This window comes from Pseudochaenichthys georgianus, chromosome 10 (genome assembly GCF_902827115.2).
Source record: "Pseudochaenichthys georgianus chromosome 10, fPseGeo1.2, whole genome shotgun sequence".
In the NCBI taxonomy this organism is placed as follows: domain Eukaryota; kingdom Metazoa; phylum Chordata; class Actinopteri; order Perciformes; family Channichthyidae; genus Pseudochaenichthys; species Pseudochaenichthys georgianus.
In genome coordinates, this window is record NC_047512.1 from 20,910,507 (window position 1) to 20,931,472 (window position 20,966).

At 41.3% G+C, this 20,966-nt stretch overlaps 6 protein-coding genes across 6 annotated transcripts in view; all 6 read right to left on the reverse strand.

The window, feature by feature from the left end:
- Window positions 1-20,966, reverse strand: part of LOC117453601 (cadherin-related tumor suppressor-like) — a 221,288-nt gene that overhangs the window by 146,341 nt on the left and 53,981 nt on the right.
- Window positions 187-6,407, reverse strand: LOC117453610 (protocadherin beta-16-like). The gene is made up of 5 exons (XM_071204679.1): window positions 6,014-6,407; window positions 3,952-4,720; window positions 2,877-2,895; window positions 2,263-2,507; window positions 187-1,023 (listed from the first exon to the last, which is right to left on the reverse strand). The coding sequence occupies exons 1-5, from the start codon at window positions 6,400-6,402 to the stop codon at window positions 187-189; spliced, it is 2,259 nt and encodes a 752-aa protein (XP_071060780.1). The 5' UTR covers window positions 6,403-6,407.
- Window positions 6,627-9,899, reverse strand: LOC117453902 (protocadherin gamma-A7-like). The gene is made up of 4 exons (XM_034092940.1): window positions 9,519-9,899; window positions 8,750-8,761; window positions 7,464-8,219; window positions 6,627-6,653 (listed from the first exon to the last, which is right to left on the reverse strand). Exons 1-4 carry the CDS (start codon window positions 9,897-9,899, stop codon window positions 6,627-6,629), a joined length of 1,176 nt encoding a protein of 391 aa, XP_033948831.1.
- On the reverse strand, window positions 10,816-13,234 carry LOC117453613 (protocadherin gamma-A7-like). The gene is made up of 4 exons (XM_071204680.1): window positions 13,231-13,234; window positions 12,880-13,163; window positions 12,111-12,122; window positions 10,816-11,580 (listed from the first exon to the last, which is right to left on the reverse strand). The coding sequence occupies exons 1-4, from the start codon at window positions 13,232-13,234 to the stop codon at window positions 10,816-10,818; spliced, it is 1,065 nt and encodes a 354-aa protein (XP_071060781.1).
- Window positions 14,161-16,761, reverse strand: LOC117453605 (protocadherin gamma-A7-like). Its single transcript, XM_071204681.1, has 2 exons — window positions 16,241-16,761; window positions 14,161-14,947 (listed from the first exon to the last, which is right to left on the reverse strand). Exons 1-2 carry the CDS (start codon window positions 16,627-16,629, stop codon window positions 14,161-14,163), a joined length of 1,176 nt encoding a protein of 391 aa, XP_071060782.1. The 5' UTR covers window positions 16,630-16,761.
- Window positions 17,914-20,395, reverse strand: LOC117453615 (protocadherin gamma-A7-like). Its single transcript, XM_071204682.1, has 3 exons — window positions 19,978-20,395; window positions 19,209-19,220; window positions 17,914-18,678 (listed from the first exon to the last, which is right to left on the reverse strand). Exons 1-3 carry the CDS (start codon window positions 20,359-20,361, stop codon window positions 17,914-17,916), a joined length of 1,161 nt encoding a protein of 386 aa, XP_071060783.1. The 5' UTR covers window positions 20,362-20,395.

The following is a 20,966-nucleotide window of genomic DNA, read 5'->3' on the forward strand; positions in this document are numbered from 1 at the left end:
CTGAAAAGGAACTAGAAACACAAAGAGAACAAAGGGGCGAAAAATATGAAGCTATGTTTGACTCACCTCGAAAGGAGAGTCAGGTATAACAGACTGTCTCTGGTGATGAAGGTGACGTGTTGTGTTCAACTGTTCTTTATCATTACACAAAATGTACGCAGAGACAAAAAGCAAAGCAATATTTTCCTAACTCACCTCTAGAGGAGAGTCTGGTTCATCCAGGATGCTCTTTTCACTCTGTATCCGCTGCATCGTCCCTGTAGAACTGGGGTCCATTATCAGCACGTTCTGACTACCTGCTCCGCCGAACTTACAGTCACTCTTTCTGGAGTCAGTCGTCCTGCACACCTCGTAGTTGTACACGTGTTGGAGAGTCCCTGTCCCCAAAGTGTCTGAGTAACGTGGAGGATAATAAGGAATCACAGGGAGATTGGAGTGACACATGATGCGAGACTGTCTCCACCTGTAGATCTTCACTGATATAATAACCACCAAACACGTGATGAAGAGGAAGGACACTACAGCCAGAGCCAGCACTAAGTAAAAAGTCAGGTTGTCATTGTACTCCTTGTCCTGTGTAAAGTCAGTGAACTCAGACAGCACTTCCGGGAAGCTGTCAGCCACCACCACGTTAACAATGACTGCAGCTGAACGAGAGGGATGCCCGTTGTCCTCCACTATAACAGACAGTCTTTGTTTCACAGCATCTTTATCAGTCACCTGGCGGATAGTCCTTATTTCTCCATTCTGTAAGCCCACTTCAAACAGCGCCCTGTCTGTGGCTTTCTGCAGTTTATAGGAGAGCCAGGCATTCTGTCCAGAGTCCACATCAACAGCCACCACTTTAGTGACCAGATAGCCCACATCTGCTGAACGAGGCACCATCTCAGCCACCAGAGAGCCACCAGTCTGGACTGGGTACAAGACCTGAGGAGGGTTGTCGTTCTGGTCCTGGATCAGTATTTTCACAGTCACGTTGCTACTCAGTGGAGGAGAGCCTCCGTCCTGAGCTTTAACTACCAGCTGAAGTTGTTTAATTTGCTCATAATCAAAAGAACGAAGTGCACTAAGAACTCCAGTTTCAGAGTTCAAAGACACATAAGTAGAAACTGGACTTCCACTGACTTGTGTTTCCTCTAAAAGATAAGAGACTCTGGCGTTTTGGTTCCAATCAGAGTCCCGCGCGCTGACAGCAAATATAGTCGCTCCAGGTGAATTGTTCTCTGTTATGTAAGCGGAGTAACTATTTGTATTAAATAAAGGTGCGTTATCATTTACATCAGATATTTTAAGATGTAATTCTCTTGAACTAGAAAGTGGGGGAGAGCCCATATCAGTGGCTGTTATTGTTATATTATACTCGGAGACAGATTCTCTATCAAAGTGTTGATCTGAGATCAAATTGTAATAATTTGTTAGAGAAGATTCTATCTTAAAGGGAAGTTTACCATCTATTGAACATTTTATTTGCCCATTTTTTTCAGCGTCTGCATCTTTTATGTTCAAAACAGCAACTGTAGTACCAGGACGTGCGTCTTCAGACAATGGGCTGGAAAATGACATGATATTTATAACAGGGGAATTGTCGTTAACATCCAAAACATCAAATATAATTTTACTTGTTCCTGTTAAACCACCCTTATCCTTTGCCTCTACTCTCACTTCATATTTTCTGTCTTTTTCATAATCTATCTGTCCAGACATAGAAACTATGCCGGTGATTTCATCAACACTGAATACATTTGCTGCACTTCCTTTTGTTTTTGACAAACTGTAAGTAATAAGTCCATTTGAACCACTGTCCGCGTCTGTGGCATTCACTGAGATAATGATCGTGCCTTTCATTGTGTTTTCCATCACAGATGCTTTATACACTGATTGGTTAAATATTGGAGCATTGTCGTTTGCATCCAACACAGTGACATCTATATTTACTGTACCGGATCTCTGGGGAGTTCCTCCATCAACTGCGATCAGTTTTAAAGACAGATGGGGATGTAGCTCTCTGTCTAAAGGCTTCTGCAGCACCATTTCAACATATTTACTTCCATCTGGATTTGCATGTTGCTTCAAAATAAAATTATCGTTTGGTGATAAAATATAATCTTGCAACGCGTTTTGCCCAACATCTAGATCCTCTGCACCCTGCAGTGGAAACTGCACTCCAACTGCAGCCGATTCACTGATTTCGAGTTTGATAGGCTTATCTTTATTTGGAAAGCTGGGAGCGTGATCATTGATATCTAAAACCTCAACAGTTACCCTGTGTAACTCGATAGGGTTTTCTAGAATCACCTCAAAACTGAAGCTACACGGCGTTTCGTCTCCACAAAGCTCCTCTCGGTCTATTCTCTCTTTCACGACTAGAATCCCTTTGTCCGTCTTCAGCTCGGTGTAGTGGATGTTTTCTCCGGTCACGATACGGGCCCGCCCAGAACGGAGCCTCTTCAGATCCAACCCGAGATCCTGTGCTACATTACCGATAACAGAGCCTTTCTTCATCTCCTCTGGAATAGAATAACGAATCTGCGCACCTACCATATTAACCGTGTGAAGCAGCAACATAAGCAGTCCTATTTGCCCTCGAAATCCATAAAACAATGGCAGTCTTGCGCATATGAGATATCCCCGCAATGCCATCACGGCAACACGGAATAAAAAAATCTGTCACCAGTGGACAAGAAAGTAAAACTAGTTTCGATATATCCGTTTGCTGATGGTTAATCACGTCCTCCGCATTTTAAATTCAAGTCTGTGAGATGATGTTGTCTCTTTGGTGCCCTAAACCTCGACAACACACCGAGAGCCTTCTCCACTGTATAGTCTGCTTAGGGATGGACTGAATGACGACATTTAACAGGATATCATTTACTGACCAACAGCGTCGCTTAGAGTCTAAAAGCTGAACATCAATTACAGCACATACCACACTAAAGCTCTGAAGCAGACAAACTGAACTATATGGTTGATTTCGGAAAGTCTTTAAAAAATATATACTTGTATGAGTTAAATTGAAATACTTTGCCATTCAACAGGTTATTTAATACCATATTCTGAGTATATGTTTTAGGAAAGAGAACATGTGTACATAAAATAAAATGTAATGAGTAATGTAATACAAGTTGTCTACAGTGCTCACGGTCGAAGAAGAAAAAACAAACACATATATATTTCATGAAAATACATATATGTATATATATATATGTATATATATATATATATATATATTTCATGGATATATAATCAATAAAATTGTTAAATTCATTTACAAAAAATATGCATGTTTAAAAGCGAAACACGTTTTATTGACTCCCTAAAATGATTCAGCGGTTTGAAGGTCTTATAAATCCCTCACCTAAAGCACACTCATGAAAGTGGAGGATCCTGGTTCTACTTAAGACATTGCACAGCGCTGTTCAAAATGCATGTGTTGCTAACGTAAACCACACTAACTGCATCTCTATTTTCCAAGCGTGACCTGCTCTTGTGATGAAACAGTTTCCCAAATGTGTATAACTAAAATAAATGGCATCTAAACAATGATTACGTTGCCAGAGTACTGCACACACATCTGAAGGCTGAACATTATGATGCTGCATTACTTTCCTCACAACGCATTGAGACAGAATGCAGTAAATAACACATATCAAATGAAAATCATTCAGGAGCCATTTGCTTTCCACGGGCTTATCTTTGAAATGTTTAAAACACAGCATTTCGATCAGGTTGTGTAAAAAATACAAGCTGTCCCTGGTGCTGAAAAGGAACTAGAAACACAAAGAGAACAAAGGGGCGAAAAATACGAAGCTATGTTTGACTCACCTCGAAAGGAGAGTCAGGTATAACAGGCTGTCTCTGGTGCTGAAGGTGACGTGTTGTGTTCAACTGTTCTTTATCATTACACAAAATATACGCAGAGACAAAAAGCAAAGCAATATTTTCCTAACTCACCTCTAGAGGAGAGTCAGGTTCATCCAGGATGCTCTTTTCACTCTGCATCCGCTGCATCGTCCCTGTAGAACTGGGGTCCATTATCAGCACGTTCTGACTACCGGCTCCGCCGAACTTACAGTCACTCTTTCTGGAGTCAGTCGTCCTGCACACCTCGTAGTTGTACACGTGTTGGAGAGTCCCTGTCCCCAAAGTGTCTGAGTAACGTGGAGGATAATAAGGAATCACAGGGAGATTGGAGTGACACATGATGCGAGACTGTCTCCACCTGTAGATCTTCACTGATATAATAACCACTAAACACGTGATGAAGAGGAAGGACACTACAGCCAGAGCCAGCACTAAGTAAAAAGTCAGGTTGTCATTGTACTCCTTGTCCTGTGTAAAGTCAGTGAACTCAGACAGCACTTCCGGGAAGCTGTCAGCCACCACCACGTTAACAATGACTGTCGCTGAACGAGAGGGCTGCCCGTTGTCCTCCACTATAACAGACAGTCTTTGTTTCACAGCATCTTTATCAGTCACCTGGCGGATAGTCCTTATTTCTCCATTCTGTAAGCCCACTTCAAACAGCGCCCTGTCTGTGGCTTTCTGCAGTTTATAGGAGAGCCAGGCATTCTGTCCAGAGTCCACATCAACAGCCACCACTTTAGTGACCAGATAGCCCACATCTGCTGAACGAGGCACCATCTCAGCCACCAGAGAGCCACCAGTCTGGACTGGGTACAGGACCTGAGGAGGGTTGTCGTTCTGGTCCTGGATCAGTATTTTCACAGTCACATTGCTACTGAGTGGAGGAGAGCCTCCGTCCTGAGCTTTAACTACCAGCTGAAGTTGTTTAATTTGCTCATAATCAAAAGAACGAAGTGCACTAAGAACTCCAGTTTCAGAGTTCAAAGACACATAAGTAGAAACTGGACTTCCACTGACTTGTGTTTCCTCTAAAAGATAAGAGACTCTGGCGTTTTGGTTCCAATCAGAGTCCCGTGCGCTGACAGCAAATATAGTCGCTCCAGGTGAATTGTTCTCTGTTATGTAAGCGGAGTAACTATTTTTATTAAATAAAGGTGCGTTATCATTAACATCAGATATTTTAAGATGTAATGTTGTTGAGCTAGAAAGTGGGGGAGAGCCCATATCAGTGGCTGTTATTGTTATGTTATACTCAGAGACAGATTCTCTATCAAAGTGTTGATCTGAGATCAAATTGTAATAATTTGTTAGAGAAGATTCTATCTTAAAGGGAAGTTTACCATCTATTGAACATTTTATTTGCCCATTTTTTTCAGAGTCTGGATCTTTTATGTTTAAAATGGCAATTGTTGTACCAGGAAGGGCATCCTCAGAAACGGGGCTTGAAAAAGACATGATATTTATAACTGGGGAATTGTCATTGACATCCAAAACATCAAATATAATTTTACTTGTTCCAATTAAACCACCCTGATCCTTTGCCTCTACTCTCACTTCATATTTTCTGTCTTTTTCATAATCTATCTGCCCAGACACAGAAACTATGCCGGTGATTTCATTAACACTGAATATATTTGCTGCACTTCCTTTAGTCTTGGACAAACTGTAAGTAATAAGTCCATTTGAACCACTGTCCGCGTCTGTGGCATTCACTGAGATAATGATCGTGCCTTTCATTGTGTTTTCCATCACAGATGCTTTATACACTGATTGGTTAAATATTGGAGCATTGTCGTTTGCATCTAACACAGTGACATCTATATTTACTGTACCGGATCTCTGGGGAGTTCCTCCATCAACTGCGATCAGTTTTAAAGACAGATGGGGATGTAGCTCTCTGTCTAAAGGCTTCTGCAGCACCATTTCAACATATTTACTTCCATCTGGATTTGCATGTTGCTTCAAAATAAAATTATCGTTTGGTGATAAAATATAATCTTGCAACGCGTTTTGCCCCACATCTAGATCCTCTGCGCTCTGCAGTGGAAACTGCACTCCGACTGCAGCCGATTCACTCATTTCAAAACAGATAGGCTTCTCTCTATTTGGAAAGACGGGAGCGTGATCATTGATATCTAAAACCTCAACAGTTACTCTGTGCAGTTCCATTGGATTTTCTAAAATCACCTCAAAGCTGAAACTACACGGCGTTTCGTCTCCACAAAGCTCCTCTCGGTCTATTCTCTCTTTCACGACTAGAATCCCTTTGTCCGTCTTCAGCTCGGTGTAGTGGATGTTTTCTCCGGTCACGATACGGGCCCGCCCAGAACGAAGCCTCTTCAGATCCAACCCGAGATCCTGTGCTACATTACCGATAACAGAGCCTTTCTTCATCTCCTCTGGAATAGAATAACGAATCTGCGCACCTACCATATTAACCGTGTGAAGCAGCAACATAAGCAGTCCTATTTGCCCTCGAAATCCATAAAACAATGGCAGTCTTGCGCATATGAAGGTGAGAGATCCCCGCAATGCCATCACGGCAACACAGCATAAAAAAATCTGTATCCAGTGGATAAGACGGTAAAGCTAGTTTCGATATATCCGTGTGTTGGTGGTTAATCACGTCCACCTTTACATGCAAGTCTGTGAGATGATGTTGTGTCTGTGGTGCCCTAAACCTCGACAAAACACCGAGAGCCTTCTCCACTGTATAGTCTGCTTCGGGATGGACTGAATGACGACATTTAACAGCATATCATTTACTGACCAACAGCGTCCCTTAGAGTCTAAAAGCTGAACATCAATTACAGCACATACCACACTAAAGCTCTGAAGCTGACAAACTGAACTCTTCATATGGTTTTAAAACTACTTTTCTGTGGTGAATTTAAATATTTGCCATTCAACAGGTTGTTTAATACCAAATAATGAGTATAAGTTTAAGGCAATAGGACCAGTATGAATAAAGAAAATGTAATCTCACTTTCAAGAAAAGTGGTCTACTGTGCACACGTTCGAACAAGAACAACAATAAATAAATACATAACATGGTAATCATCATGTTAAAATTATAGGCATGTTTAAAAGCGAAAAACTTTGATTGACTCCCTATAATTTAGCGGTTTGAATGGTCTGATAAATCAATCCCTATAAGCACTATCATGAAAGTGGAGGATCCTGGTTCTACTTAAGACATTGCACAGCACTGTTCAAAATGCATGTGTTGCTAACGTAAACCACACTAACAGCATCTCTCTTTTCCAAGGGTGAATATGTTTAACCTGCTCTTGTGACAAAACTATTTCCCAAATTTGAAGAAGCAAAATAAACGGTATCTAAACAATGATTACGTTGCCAGAACACTGCACACACAACATTATGATGCTGCATTACTTTCCTCACAATGCATTGAGACAGAATGCAGTAATATCATTTCATATGAAGGCTCATTCAAGAGCCTTTGCTATTCCACACATATCTTTGCAATGTTTAAAAGGTTGTGTAAGAAAAATAAGCTGTCCTTGATGCTGAACATGAAACTAGAAAAAAAGGAAAACAAAGGGTCCAAAAAGACGAAGCTGGCATTTTTGACTCACCTCTAAAGGAGAGTCAGGTTCATCCAGGATGCTCTTTTCACTCTGCATCCGCTGCATCGTCCCTGTAGAACTGGGGTCCATTATCAGCACGTTCTGACTACCTGCTCCGCCGAACTTACAATCACTCTTTCTGGAGTCAGTCGTCCTGCACACCTCGTAGTTGTACACGTGTTGGAGAGTCCCTGTCCCCAAAGTGTCTGAGTAACGTGGAGGATAATAAGGAATCACAGGGAGATTGGAGTGACACATGATGCGAGACTGTCTCCACCTGTAGATCTTCACTGATATAATAACCACCAAACACGTGATGAAGAGGAAGGACACTACAGCCAGAGCCAGCACTAAGTAAAAAGTCAGGTTGTCATTGTACTCCTTGTCCTGTGTAAAGTCAGTGAACTCAGACAGCACTTCCGGGAAGCTGTCAGCCACCACCACGTTAACAATGACTGCAGCTGAACGAGAGGGCTGCCCGTTGTCCTCCACTATAACAGACAGTCTTTGTTTCACAGCATCTTTATCAGTCACCTGGCGGATAGTCCTTATTTCTCCATTCTGTAAGCCCACTTCAAACAGCGCCCTGTCTGTGGCTTTCTGCAGTTTATAGGAGAGCCAGGCATTCTGTCCAGAGTCCACATCAACAGCCACCACTTTAGTGACCAGATAGCCCACATCTGCTGAACGAGGCACCATCTCAGCCACCAGAGAGCCACCAGTCTGGACTGGGTACAGGACCTGAGGAGGGTTGTCGTTCTGGTCCTGGATCAGTAATTTCACAGTCACGTTGCTACTGAGTGGAGGAGAGCCTCCATCCTGAGCTTTGACCCGGAAGTGGAAGTCTTTGATCTGCTCGTAGTCAAAACAGCGCACTGCATGTATAACTCCGCTTTCTGCATTTATAGAAACATATTCAAAAACGGGAGACCCGCCGATTTTAGTATCTTCCAGAATATAAGATATACGGGAGTTTTGATTTTCATCGGGATCTTTAGCTCTCACAGTGAGAACAGAAATACCTGGAGAGTTATTCTCTGCAATAAACGCATTGTAAACACTTTGTGAAAACGCAGGAGCATTATCGTTCACATCAGAGATCTTTAAATTAAACTGTTTTCTTGTCGAGAGAGGAGGCATTCCTGCATCTGTCGCAACTACAGTGATATTATATTCTGAAACACTTTCACGATCCAATACCGTATCTGTTACCAAAGTGTAGTAATTTCTTAAATTAGATCTAATCTTGAAAGCTGTATTTTGTTCTATTTTACATGTTACCTTTCCGTTTTCACCTGAATCAAGATCTTTCACATTTATAATGCCAATAGTTGTGCCAGGAGGAGAATCTTCTGACACAGGGCTAGTGAAGGACATGACATTTAATACAGGTGAGTTATCATTCACATCAATCACCTCAACTATGACCTTACTTGAGTCTGTTAAAGCTCCTTGGTCTGTTGCTTCAATGCGTATTTCATACTTTTTTGCTTTTTCATAGTCAACCTGCCTTGAAAGAAATATCACACCCGTTGTTTTGTTAATTTCAAATATGCTGTCTATACTGCCTTGCATTTTGGAAATAGAGTAATAAATCAAACCATTTGATCCGCTATCTGCGTCAGTGGCATTAACCGTGATGATATATGTACCTCCGGGGGAGTTTTCCACTACATTGGCCTTATAAACTGTTTGATTGAAAACAGGAGAATTATCGTTATGATCCAAGACAGTGATATCTATAATTACCGTACCCGATTTATGTGGCGTCCCACCGTCAAATGCTATAAGCTTTAGGGACAAACTTGGATATTGCTCTCTATCCAGTGGTTTCTCAAGAACCATCTCAGCGTATTTTCTTCCGTCAGAATTTGAATATTTTTTTAAAATAAAATGTTCATTTGGAGATAAATGATAGTCCTGCAGTGCATTAACTCCGACATCAGGATCATTGGCTGTTGGCAAAACAAAACGTGCTCCAGGTACGGCTGATTCTCCAATCGTTAATTGCATGTCATGCTGATGAAAAGAAGGTGAATTATCATTAATGTCCAACACTTCGACCGTCACGTGATGCAGTTCCATCGGGTTTTCCAAAATCAAATCAAAGCTGAAGCTACACGGTGTTACCTCTGCACACAGCTGCTCTCGGTCTATCCTCTCATTTACTACCAGCGTCCCTTTGTCTGTTTTCAGCTCGGTGTACTGGATGCTTTCTCCTGTCACGACACGGGCCCGACCAGAACGGAGCCTCTGCGCAGATATTCCGAGGTCCAATGCGACATTACCAATAAGGGATCCCTTCTTCATTTCCTCTTGGATTGAATAACGTATTTGACCGCCGGCAATATGACTGAGAAAAATAATAAACAGAATGCCTCGCGACGTCAGTCCGTAGCCCAAACGCCATCTTAGTGTCCAGTAGTCATATTTTCCGAAATCCATGTTATCAAATAATGTATTGGAAATAATACCATCCAAACACTGCTCATAAAAAAACGAAGTATTAACGAGAGTGTAGTTTATGATAAAAGGATTTGTATTTCGTTTCTTTCGTGGTGAAAAATATCAATTCAAACACAGTCTATCTGCGCGCACTTCAACGTCGTGCACGGTATGAAGCATATTCACTCTCCACCGAGCAGGATGTAGAAAGGCACCGCCTGAAACACTGTTCTGAGTTGTTTAACTAGACCAACAGCGTCCCTTAGAGTCCAGTGAATGAATATCAACACAACGTGGGGAAATTCTTGCAAATGTATTTTTCATACTAACATGATACCGACAATTGAATACATAGCACCGGGTCCCTCATAATGTCATACAAAATGTAACAAACATGCTGTTAATCACGACACAGCAAAACATAAAAAATAAAGAAAACAATTGTAAAAAATCTCCAGTGAAGAATCAACGTGCCATACAACACTGCATCACAGTCACGGAAGAAATATAATTACCAAGTAGAAATTCGAGATAAGAATAACAACAATGCCGTCATTAGTCTCATCAATGAGCACTAACTAAAACATTTCAATCACTTCACGTAAAGACGTGAACGCTGCAACACCTATTTACAGAAACAAATATGTACCAGTTTTTGCATTATAGTAAATATTAAATATTGATAAACAGTGGAAATGTAGCTTTTTAAAATTAAACTATTTTGAAAAAAAAGGTTGGAATTACATGCTGTGCACATATATGTCAACATTGACATCAGATTTGGAAAAGCAAGGGCTACAAGATCCAAACTATAACATGGGTGCTGTATATGGTGCTGAAAGTGACGTGTTGTGTTCAGCTGTTCTTTATCATTGCACAACATGTACACAGAGACAGAAAACGAAGCAATATTTCCCTAACTCACCTCCAGAAGAGAGTCAGGTTCATCCAGGATGCTCTTTTCACTCTGCATCCGCTGCATCGTCCCTGTAGAACTGGGGTCCATTATCAGCACGTTCTGACTACCTGCTCCGCCGAACTTACAGTCACTCTTTCTGGAGTCAGTCGTCCTGCACACCTCGTAGTTGTACACGTGTTGGAGAGTCCCTGTCCCCAAAGTGTCTGAGTAACGTGGAGGATAATAAGGAATCACAGGGAGATTGGAGTGACACATGATGCGAGACTGTCTCCACCTGTAGATCTTCACTGATATAATAACCACTAAACACGTGATGAAGAGGAAGGACACTACAGCCAGAGCCAGCACTAAGTAAAAAGTCAGGTTGTCATTGTACTCCTTGTCCTGTGTAAAGTCAGTGAACTCAGACAGCACTTCCGGGAAGCTGTCAGCCACCACCACGTTAACAATGACTGCAGCTGAACGAGAGGGCTGCCCGTTGTCCTCCACTATAACAGACAGTCTTTGTTTCACAGCATCTTTATCAGTCACCTGGCGGATAGTCCTTATTTCTCCATTCTGTAAGCCCACTTCAAACAGCGCCCTGTCTGTGGCTTTCTGCAGTTTATAGGAGAGCCAGGCATTCTGTCCAGAGTCCACATCAACAGCCACCACTTTAGTGACCAGATAGCCCACATCTGCTGAACGAGGCACCATCTCAGCCACCAGAGAGCCACCAGTCTGGACTGGGTACAGGACCTGAGGAGGGTTGTCGTTCTGGTCCTGGATCAGTATTTTCACAGTCACGTTGCTACTCAGTGGAGGAGAGCCTCCATCCTGAGCTTTTATCACGACAACCAACTGTTTGATCTGCTCGTAATCAAATGAGCGCAACGCATGTATAACTCCGCTTTCTGCATTTATAGAAACATATTCAAAAACGGGAGACCCACCGAGTTTAGTATCTTCCAGAATATAAGATATACGGGCGTTTTGGTTTTCATCGGGATCTTTAGCTCTTACAGTGAGAACAGAAATACCTGGAGAGTTATTCTCTGCAATAAACGCATTGTAAACACTTTGTGAAAACGCAGGAGCATTATCGTTCACATCAGAGATCTTTAAATTAAAGTGTTTTCTTGTCGAGAGAGGAGGCATTCCTGCATCTGTAACAACTACAGTGATATTATATTCTGAAACACTTTCACGATCCAATACCGTATCTGTTACTAAAGTGTAGTAATTTCTTAAATTAGATTTAATCTTAAAAGCTGTATTTTGTTCTATTTTACATGTTACCTTTCCGTTTTCACCTGAATCAAGATCTTTCACATTTATAATGCCAATAGTTGTGCCAGGAGGAGAGTCTTCTGACACAGGGCTAGTGAAGGACATGACACTAATCGTAGGGGAGTTGTCATTTACATCACTTACTTCAATTATTACTTTACTGGAATCTGTCAAACCTCCCTGATCTTTAGCTTCAATTCTAAGTTCGTATTTTTTTTCTTTTTCATAATTAATTAACCCTGTTATAAGAACTACACCAGATTTTTCATTAACTGTAAACAAATTACTAAGACCACTGCTGATGTCTGAAAAATAATACGTTACAATACTATTTGACCCAAAATCTGCATCACTGGCGTTAACAGTGGTGACGTAAGTATCTCTGGGAGCGTTTTCCATCACTGTAGCTTTGTATACAGACTGATTAAATACAGGTGCATTATCATTGGCATCAAGAACAGTGATATCTATATTTACTGTACCAGATCTCTGCGGAGATCCACCGTCAACAGCTATCAGCTTTAGAGACAGATTAGGGTTGGTCTCCCGGTCTAATGGCTTCTGCAGCACCATCTCTGCGTATTTCTTTCCGTCGGCATTAGAGGTTTGTTTCACAACAAAATTATCATTATCGGTCAAAACATATTCCTTTAATCCATTGACACCAACATCTGGGTCTTCTGCACTCGTCAACGGAAAACGAGCCCCAGCACTGGCAATTTCGCTGATTTCAAAACGGATAGTATCTTTTTTGAAAGCGGGAGAATGATCATTTATGTCTGTTATTTCTACTGTAATTTGATGCAACTCCATCGGGTTTTCTAAAATCACCTCAAAGCTGAAGCTGCACGGCGTTACGTCTCCACAAAGCTGCTCTCGGTCAATTCTCTCTTTCACGACTAGAATCCCTTTGTCTGCCTTCAGCTCGGTGTACTGGATGTTTTCTCCGGTCACGATACGGGCCCGCCCAGAACGGAGCCTCTTCAGATCCAAACCAAGGTCCTGTGCTACATTACCGATGAGGGAGCCTTTCTTCATCTCCTCTGGGATTGAATATCGGATTTGTCCGCTGACCACTTGAATTAGATAAAGAAAGAAAAACAGTAGCTTCCACTTCTGTCCGCAGCCAAAGTGCCATCTCACGCATCGCGAGTGTGGAGAGATTCCACACGGCATTGCAAAAATAAAAATAGGAAAATATACTCTGCAAGAAAACAAACACGACCCGTATCCGTTAGGTTGTATTTATCCGAATTGAGATTTAAATGCTTGCTAGTGTGTTACCCTCAGATATCAGCCCACTGCACACCACCTCCCTTTCTCTCATAGGGAGGGGACTTTGTGATAATGTTTTGGAAAAACGTAGATTAACCAACAGCGTCGCTTAGGGTCCAAAATCAGTAACACCGTGCAACATAGTATACACTCTGGAAATATTAAGTGATTTATCCAATCTGAATGGTGCATACTGAAACTATGACAAAATACGCAATACAAGTATTCCGTAAAATAAAATACATATTCATCTCAAATTAATTATTATCATGTATGTATTGGTTTGCAGTTAAATCTTTATAAACGAAAATAGAAACAGAATTACCAAACAAGTAACCCAAATGAACACAAGCAAAGTACAACTTCAATCCTATTTAATTTGGGGAAGCAATGGGACATATAAAACATGGGGCTTGTTAAAACTAATAGAGATTAAATAAGGAACACATTGATTGTTAATAAAACATTTCATGTGCTGAGCAAACCACAACCACCATTTCAAACTTATTAACAGACTACGGAGAGCAGCCTCGATGCAAACCATGTTTAAAAAATGACAAGACCAAGGTAAAACAAAATACGTCTAAAAAAAAAACGTTGTCTATGTAAAACCAAAAATCAGCATATTAATAAGATGGAAAAAGTGGAAAGAATATTTTTGGAAAGTTCTGAATGTAAATAATGAAGCGGTATTCATATCAAACGAGAGGAGATATGCTGCCCATGGTGCTGAATATAGATGCAGCACTTCACTAACAATGTCTATAAACACAGAAAGAGGGGAACCGTCACAGAAAGCTACATTATTTGACTCACCTCTAGAGGAGAGTCAGGTTCATCCAGGATGCTCTTTTCACTCTGTATCCGCTGCATCGTCCCTGTAGAACTGGGGTCCATTATCAGCACGTTCTGACTACCTGCTCCGCCGAACTTACAGTCACTCTTTCTGGAGTCAGTCGTCCTGCACACCTCGTAGTTGTACACGTGTTGGAGAGTCCCTGTCCCCAAAGTGTCTGAGTAACGTGGAGGATAATAAGGAATCACAGGGAGATTGGAGTGACACATGATGCGAGACTGTCTCCACCTGTAGATCTTCACTGATATAATAACCACTAAACACGTGATGAAGAGGAAGGACACTACAGCCAGAGCCAGCACTAAGTAAAAAGTCAGGTTGTCATTGTACTCCTTGTCCTGTGTAAAGTCAGTGAACTCAGACAGCACTTCCGGGAAGCTGTCAGCCACCACCACGTTAACAATGACTGTAGCTGAACGAGAGGGCTGCCCGTTGTCCTCCACTATAACAGACAGTCTTTGTTTCACAGCATCTTTATCAGTCACCTGGCGGATAGTCCTTATTTCTCCATTCTGTAAGCCCACTTCAAACAGCGCCCTGTCTGTGGCTTTCTGCAGTTTATAGGAGAGCCAGGCATTCTGTCCAGAGTCCACATCAACAGCCACCACTTTAGTGACCAGATAGCCCACATCTGCTGAACGAGGCACCATCTCAGCCACCAGAGAGCCACCAGTCTGGACTGGGTACAAGACCTGAGGAGGGTTGTCGTTCTGGTCCTGGATCAGTATTTTCACAATCACGTTGCTACTCAGTGGAGGAGAGCCTCCGTCCTGAGCTTTGACTACCAGCTGAAGTTGTTTAATTTGCTCATAATCAAAAGAACGAAGTGCACTAAGAACTCCAGTTTCAGAGTTCAAAGACACATAAGTAGAAACTGGACTTCCACTGACTTGTGTTTCCTCTAAAAGATAAGAGACTCTGGCATTTTGGTTCCAATCAGAGTCCCGTGCGCTGACAGCAAATATAGTCGCTCCAGGTGAATTGTTCTCTGTTATGTAAGCGGAGTAACTATTTGTATTAAATAAAGGTGCGTTATCATTTACATCAGATATTTTAAGATGTAATGTTGTTGAACTAGAAAGTGGGGGAGAGCCCATATCAGTGGCTGTTATTGTTATATTATACTCTGAGACAGATTCTCTATCAAAGTGTTGATCTGAGATCAAATTGTAATAATTTGTTAGAGAAGATTCTATCTTAAAGGGAAGTTTACCATCTATTGAACATTTTATTTGCCCATTTTTTTCAGAGTCTGGATCTTTTATGTTTAAAATAGCGATTGTTGTACCAGGAAGTGAATCTTCAGAAACAGGACTTAAAAAAGACATGATATTTATAACTGGGGAATTGTCGTTGACATCCAAAACATCAAATATAATTGTACTTGTTCCTGTCAAACCACCCTTATCCTTTGCCTCTACTCTCACTTCATATTTTCTGTCTTTTTCATAATCTATCTGCCCAGACACAGAAACTATGCCGGTGATTTCATCAACACTGAATACATTTGCTGCACTTCCTTTAGTCTTGGACAAACTGTAAGTAATAAGTCCATTTGAACCACTGTCCGCGTCTGTGGCATTCACTGAGATAATGATCGTGCCTTTCATTGTGTTTTCCATCACAGATGCTTTATACACTGATTGATTAAAAACCGGAATATTGTCGTTTGCATCCAACACAGTGATATCTATATTTACTGTACCGGATCTCTGGGGAGTTCCTCCATCAACTGCGATTAGTTTTAAAGACAGATGGGGATGTAGCTCTCTGTCTAAAGGCTTCTGGAGCACCATATTTACATATTTACCCCCATTTGGATTTGCATGTTGCTTCAAAATAAAATTATCGTTTGGTGATAAAATATAATCTTGCAACGCGTTTTGCCCCACATCTAGATCCTCTGCACCCTGCAGTGGAAACTGCACTCCGACTGCAGCCGATTCACTGATTTCGAGTTTAATAGGCTTATCTTTATTTGGAAAGCTGGGAGCGTGATCATTGATATCTAAAACCTCAACAGTTACTCTGTGCAGTTCCATCGGGCTTTCTAAAATCATCTCAAAGCTGAAGCTACACGGCGTTTCGTCTCCACAATGCTCCTCTCGGTCTATTCTCTCTTTCACGACTAGAATCCCTTTGTCCGTCTTCAGCTCGGTGTAGTGGATGTTTTCTCCGGTCACGATACGGGCCCGCCCAGAACGAAGCCTCTTCAGATCCAACCCGAGATCCTGTGCTACATTACCGATAACAGAGCCTTTCTTCATCTCCTCTGGAATAGAATAACGAATCTGCGCACCTACCATATTAACCGTGTGAAGCAGCAACATAAGCAGTCCTATTTGCCGTCGAAATCCATAAAACAATGGCAGTCTTGCGCATATGAAGGTGAGAGATCCCCGCAATGCCATCACGGCAACACAGAATTAAAAAAATCTTTAACCAGTGGATAAGAAAGTAACACTAGTTTCGATATATCCGTGTGTTGGTGGTTAATCACGTCCTCCGCACTTTAAATGCAAGTCTGTGAGATGATGTTGTCTCTTTGGTGCCCTAAACCTCGACAAAACACCGAGAGCCTTCTCCACTGTATAGTCTGCTTAGGGATGGACTGAATGACGACATTTAACAGGATATCATTTACTGACCAACAGCGTCGCTTAGAGTCTAAAAGCTGAACATCAATTACAGCACATACCACACTAAAGCTCCGAAGAAGACAAACTGAACTAGAAATAATTTCAGAAAGTCTTTAAAAAATATATACTTGTATGAGTTAAATTGAAATACTTTGCCATTAAACAGGTTATTTAATACCAGATTCTGAGTATATGTTTTAGGAAAGAGAACATGTGTACATAAAATAAAATGTAATGAGTAATGTAATACAAGTTGTCTACAGTGCTCACGGTAGAAGAAGAAAAAACAAACACATATATATTTCATGAAAACACATATATATATATATATATATATATATATATATTTCATTGATGTATAATAAAGTTTATATTAATTTACAAAAAATATGCATGTTTAAAAACGAAACATGTTTGATTGACTCCCTAAAATGATTCAGCGGTTTGAAGGTCTTATAAATCCCTCACCTAAAGCACACTCATGAAAGTGGAGGATCCTGGTTCTACTTAAGACATTGCACAGCACTGTTCAAAATGCATGTGTTGCTAACGTAAACCACACTAACTGCATCTCTATTTTCCAAGCGTGACCTGCTCTTGTGACGAAACAGTTTCCCAAATGTGTATAACTAAAATAAATGGCATCTAAACAATGATTACGTTGCCAGAGTACTGCACACACATCTGAAGGCTGAACATTACTGATGCTGCATTACTTTCCTCACAACGCATTGAGACAGAATGCAGTAAATAACACATATCAAATGAAAATCATTCAGGAGCCATTTGCTTTCCACGGGCTTATCTTTGCAATGTTTAAAACACAGCATTTCGATCAGGTTGTGTAAGAAATACAAGCTGTCCCTGGTGCTGAAAAGGAACTAGAAACACAAAGAGAACAAAGGGGCGAAAAATACGAAGCTATGTTTGACTCACCTCGAAAGGAGAGTCAGGTATAACAGGCTGTCTATGGTGCTGAAAGTGACCTGTTGTGTTCAGCTGTTCTTTATCATTACACAAAATGTACGCAGAGACAAAAAGCAAAGCAATATTTTCCTAACTCACCTCTAAAGGAGAGTCAGGTTCATCCAGGATGCTCTTTTCACTCTGTATCCGCTGCATCGTCCCTGTAGAACTGGGGTCCATTATCAGCACGTTCTGACTACCGGCTCCGCCGAACTTACAGTCACTCTTTCTGGAGTCAGTCGTCCTGCACACCTCGTAGTTGTACACGTGTTGGAGAGTCCCTGTCCCCAAAGTGTCTGAGTAACGTGGAGGATAATAAGGAATCACAGGGAGATTGGAGTGACACATGATGCGAGACTGTCTCCACCTGTAGATCTTCACTGATATAATAACCACTAAACACGTGATGAAGAGGAAGGACACTACAGCCAGAGCCAGCACTAAGTAAAAAGTCAGGTTGTCATTGTACTCCTTGTCCTGTGCAAAGTCAGTGAACTCAGACAGCACTTCCGGGAAGCTGTCAGCCACCACCACGTTAACAATGACTGTAGCTGAACGAGAGGGCTGCCCGTTGTCCTCCACTATAACAGACAGTCTTTGTTTCACAGCATCTTTATCAGTCACCTGGCGGATAGTCCTTATTTCTCCATTCTGTAAGCCCACTTCAAACAGCGCCCTGTCTGTGGCTTTCTGCAGTTTATAGGAGAGCCAGGCATTCTGTCCAGAGTCCACATCAACAGCCACCACTTTAGTGACCAGATAGCCCACATCTGCTGAACGAGGCACCATCTCAGCCACCAGAGAGCCACCAGTCTGGACTGGGTACAGGACCTGAGGAGGGTTGTCGTTCTGGTCCTGGATCAGTAATTTCACAGTCACGTTGCTACTGAGTGGAGGAGAGCCTCCATCCTGAGCTTTTATCACGACAACCAACTGTTTGATCTGTTCGTAATCAAATGAGCGCAACGCATGTATAACTCCGCTTTCTGCATTTATAGAAACATATTCAAAAACGGGAGACCCGCCGATTTTAGTATCTTCCAGAATATAAGATATACGGGAGTTTTGGTTTTCATCAGGATCTTCAGCTCTCACAGTGAGAACAGAAATACCTGGAGAGTTATTCTCTGCAATAAACGCATTGTAAACACTTTGTGAAAACGCAGGAGCATTATCGTTCACATCAGAGATCTTTAAATTAAAGGTTTTTCTTGTCGAGAGAGGAGGCATTCCTGCATCTGTCGCAACTACAGTGATATTATATTCTGAAACACTTTCACGATCCAATACCGTATCTGTTACTAAAGTGTAGTAATTTCTTAAATTAGATTTAATCTTAAAAGGTGCATTTTGTTCTATTTTACATGTTACCTTTCCGTTTTCACCTGAATCAAGATCTTTCACATTTATAATGCCAATAGTTGTGCCAGGAGGAGAGTCTTCTGACACAGGGCTAGTGAAGGACATGACACTAATCGTAGGGGAGTTGTCATTTACATCACTTACTTCAATTATTACTTTACTGGAATCTGTCAAACCTCCCTGATCTTTTGCATCTATTCTGAGCTCGTACTTTATGTCTTTTTCATAATCGATAGCACCTCTAATAAATACGAGACCCGTTTTTTCATCAATCATAAACAAATTACCGAGTTCACTATTGAGGTCGGAAAAAGAATATGTTACAATACTATTTGACCCAAAATCTGCATCACTGGCGTTAACAGTGGTGACGTAAGTATCTCTGGGAGCGTTTTCCATCACTGTAGCTTTGTATACAGACTGATTAAATACAGGTGCATTATCATTGTTATCAAGAACAGTGATATCTATATTTACTGTACCAGATCTCTGCGGAGATCCACCGTCAACAGCTATCAGCTTTAGAGACAGATTAGGGTTGGTCTCCCGGTCTAATGGCTTCTGCAGCACCATCTCTGCGTATTTCTTTCCGTCGGCATTAGAGTTTTGTTTTAAAACAAAATGATCATTCTCGGTCAAAAAATATTCCCTTAAATCATTGACACCAACATCGAGATCTTCTGCACTTGTCAATGAAAAACGAGCACCAGCATTAGCTGATTCGCTGATTTCAAAACGGATAGTATCTCTTTTAAACGTAGGAGAATGATCATTTATGTCTGTTATTTCTACTGTAATTTGATGCAACTCCATCGGGTTTTCTAAAATCACCTCAAAGCTGAAGCTGCACGGCGTTACGTCTCTACAAAGCTGCTCTCGGTCTATTCTCTCTTTCACGACTAGAATCCCTTTGTCTGCCTTCAGCTCGGTGTACTGGATGTTTTCTCCGGTCACGATACGGGCCCGCCCAGAACGGAGCCTCTTCAGATCCAAACCAAGGTCCTGTGCTACATTACCGATGAGGGAGCCTTTCTTCATCTCCTCTGGTATTGAATATCGGATTTGTCCGCTGACCACTTGAATTAGATAAAGAAAGAAAAACAGTAGCTTCCACTTCTGTCCGCAGCCAAAGTGCCATCTCACGCATCGCGAGTGTGGAGAGATTCCACACGGCATTGCAAAATTAAAAATAGGAAAATATACTCTGCAAGAAAACAAACACGACCCGTATCCGTTAGGTTGTATTTATCCGAATTGAGATTTAAATGCTTGCTAGTGTGTTACCCTCAGATATCAGCCCACTGCACACCACCTCCCTTTCTCTCATAGGGAGGGGACTTTGTGATAATGTTTTGGAAAAACGTAGATTAACCAACAGCGTCGCTTAGAGTCCAAAATCAGTAACACCGTGCAACATAGTATACACTCTGGAAATATTAAGTGATTTATCCAATCTGAATGGTGCATACTGAAACTATGACAAAATACGTAATACAAGTATTCCGTAAAATAAAATAAATATTCATCTAAAATTAATTATTATCATGTATGTATTGGTTTGCAGTTACATCTTTATAAACGAAAATAGAAACAGAATTACCAAACAAGTAACCCAAATGAACACAAGCAAAGTACAACTTCAATCCTATTTAATGTGGGGAAGCAATGAGACATATAAAACATGGGGCTTGGTAAAACTAATTGAGATTAAATAAGCAACACATTGATTGTTAGTAAAACATTTCATGTGCTGAGCAAACCACAACCACCACTTCAAACTT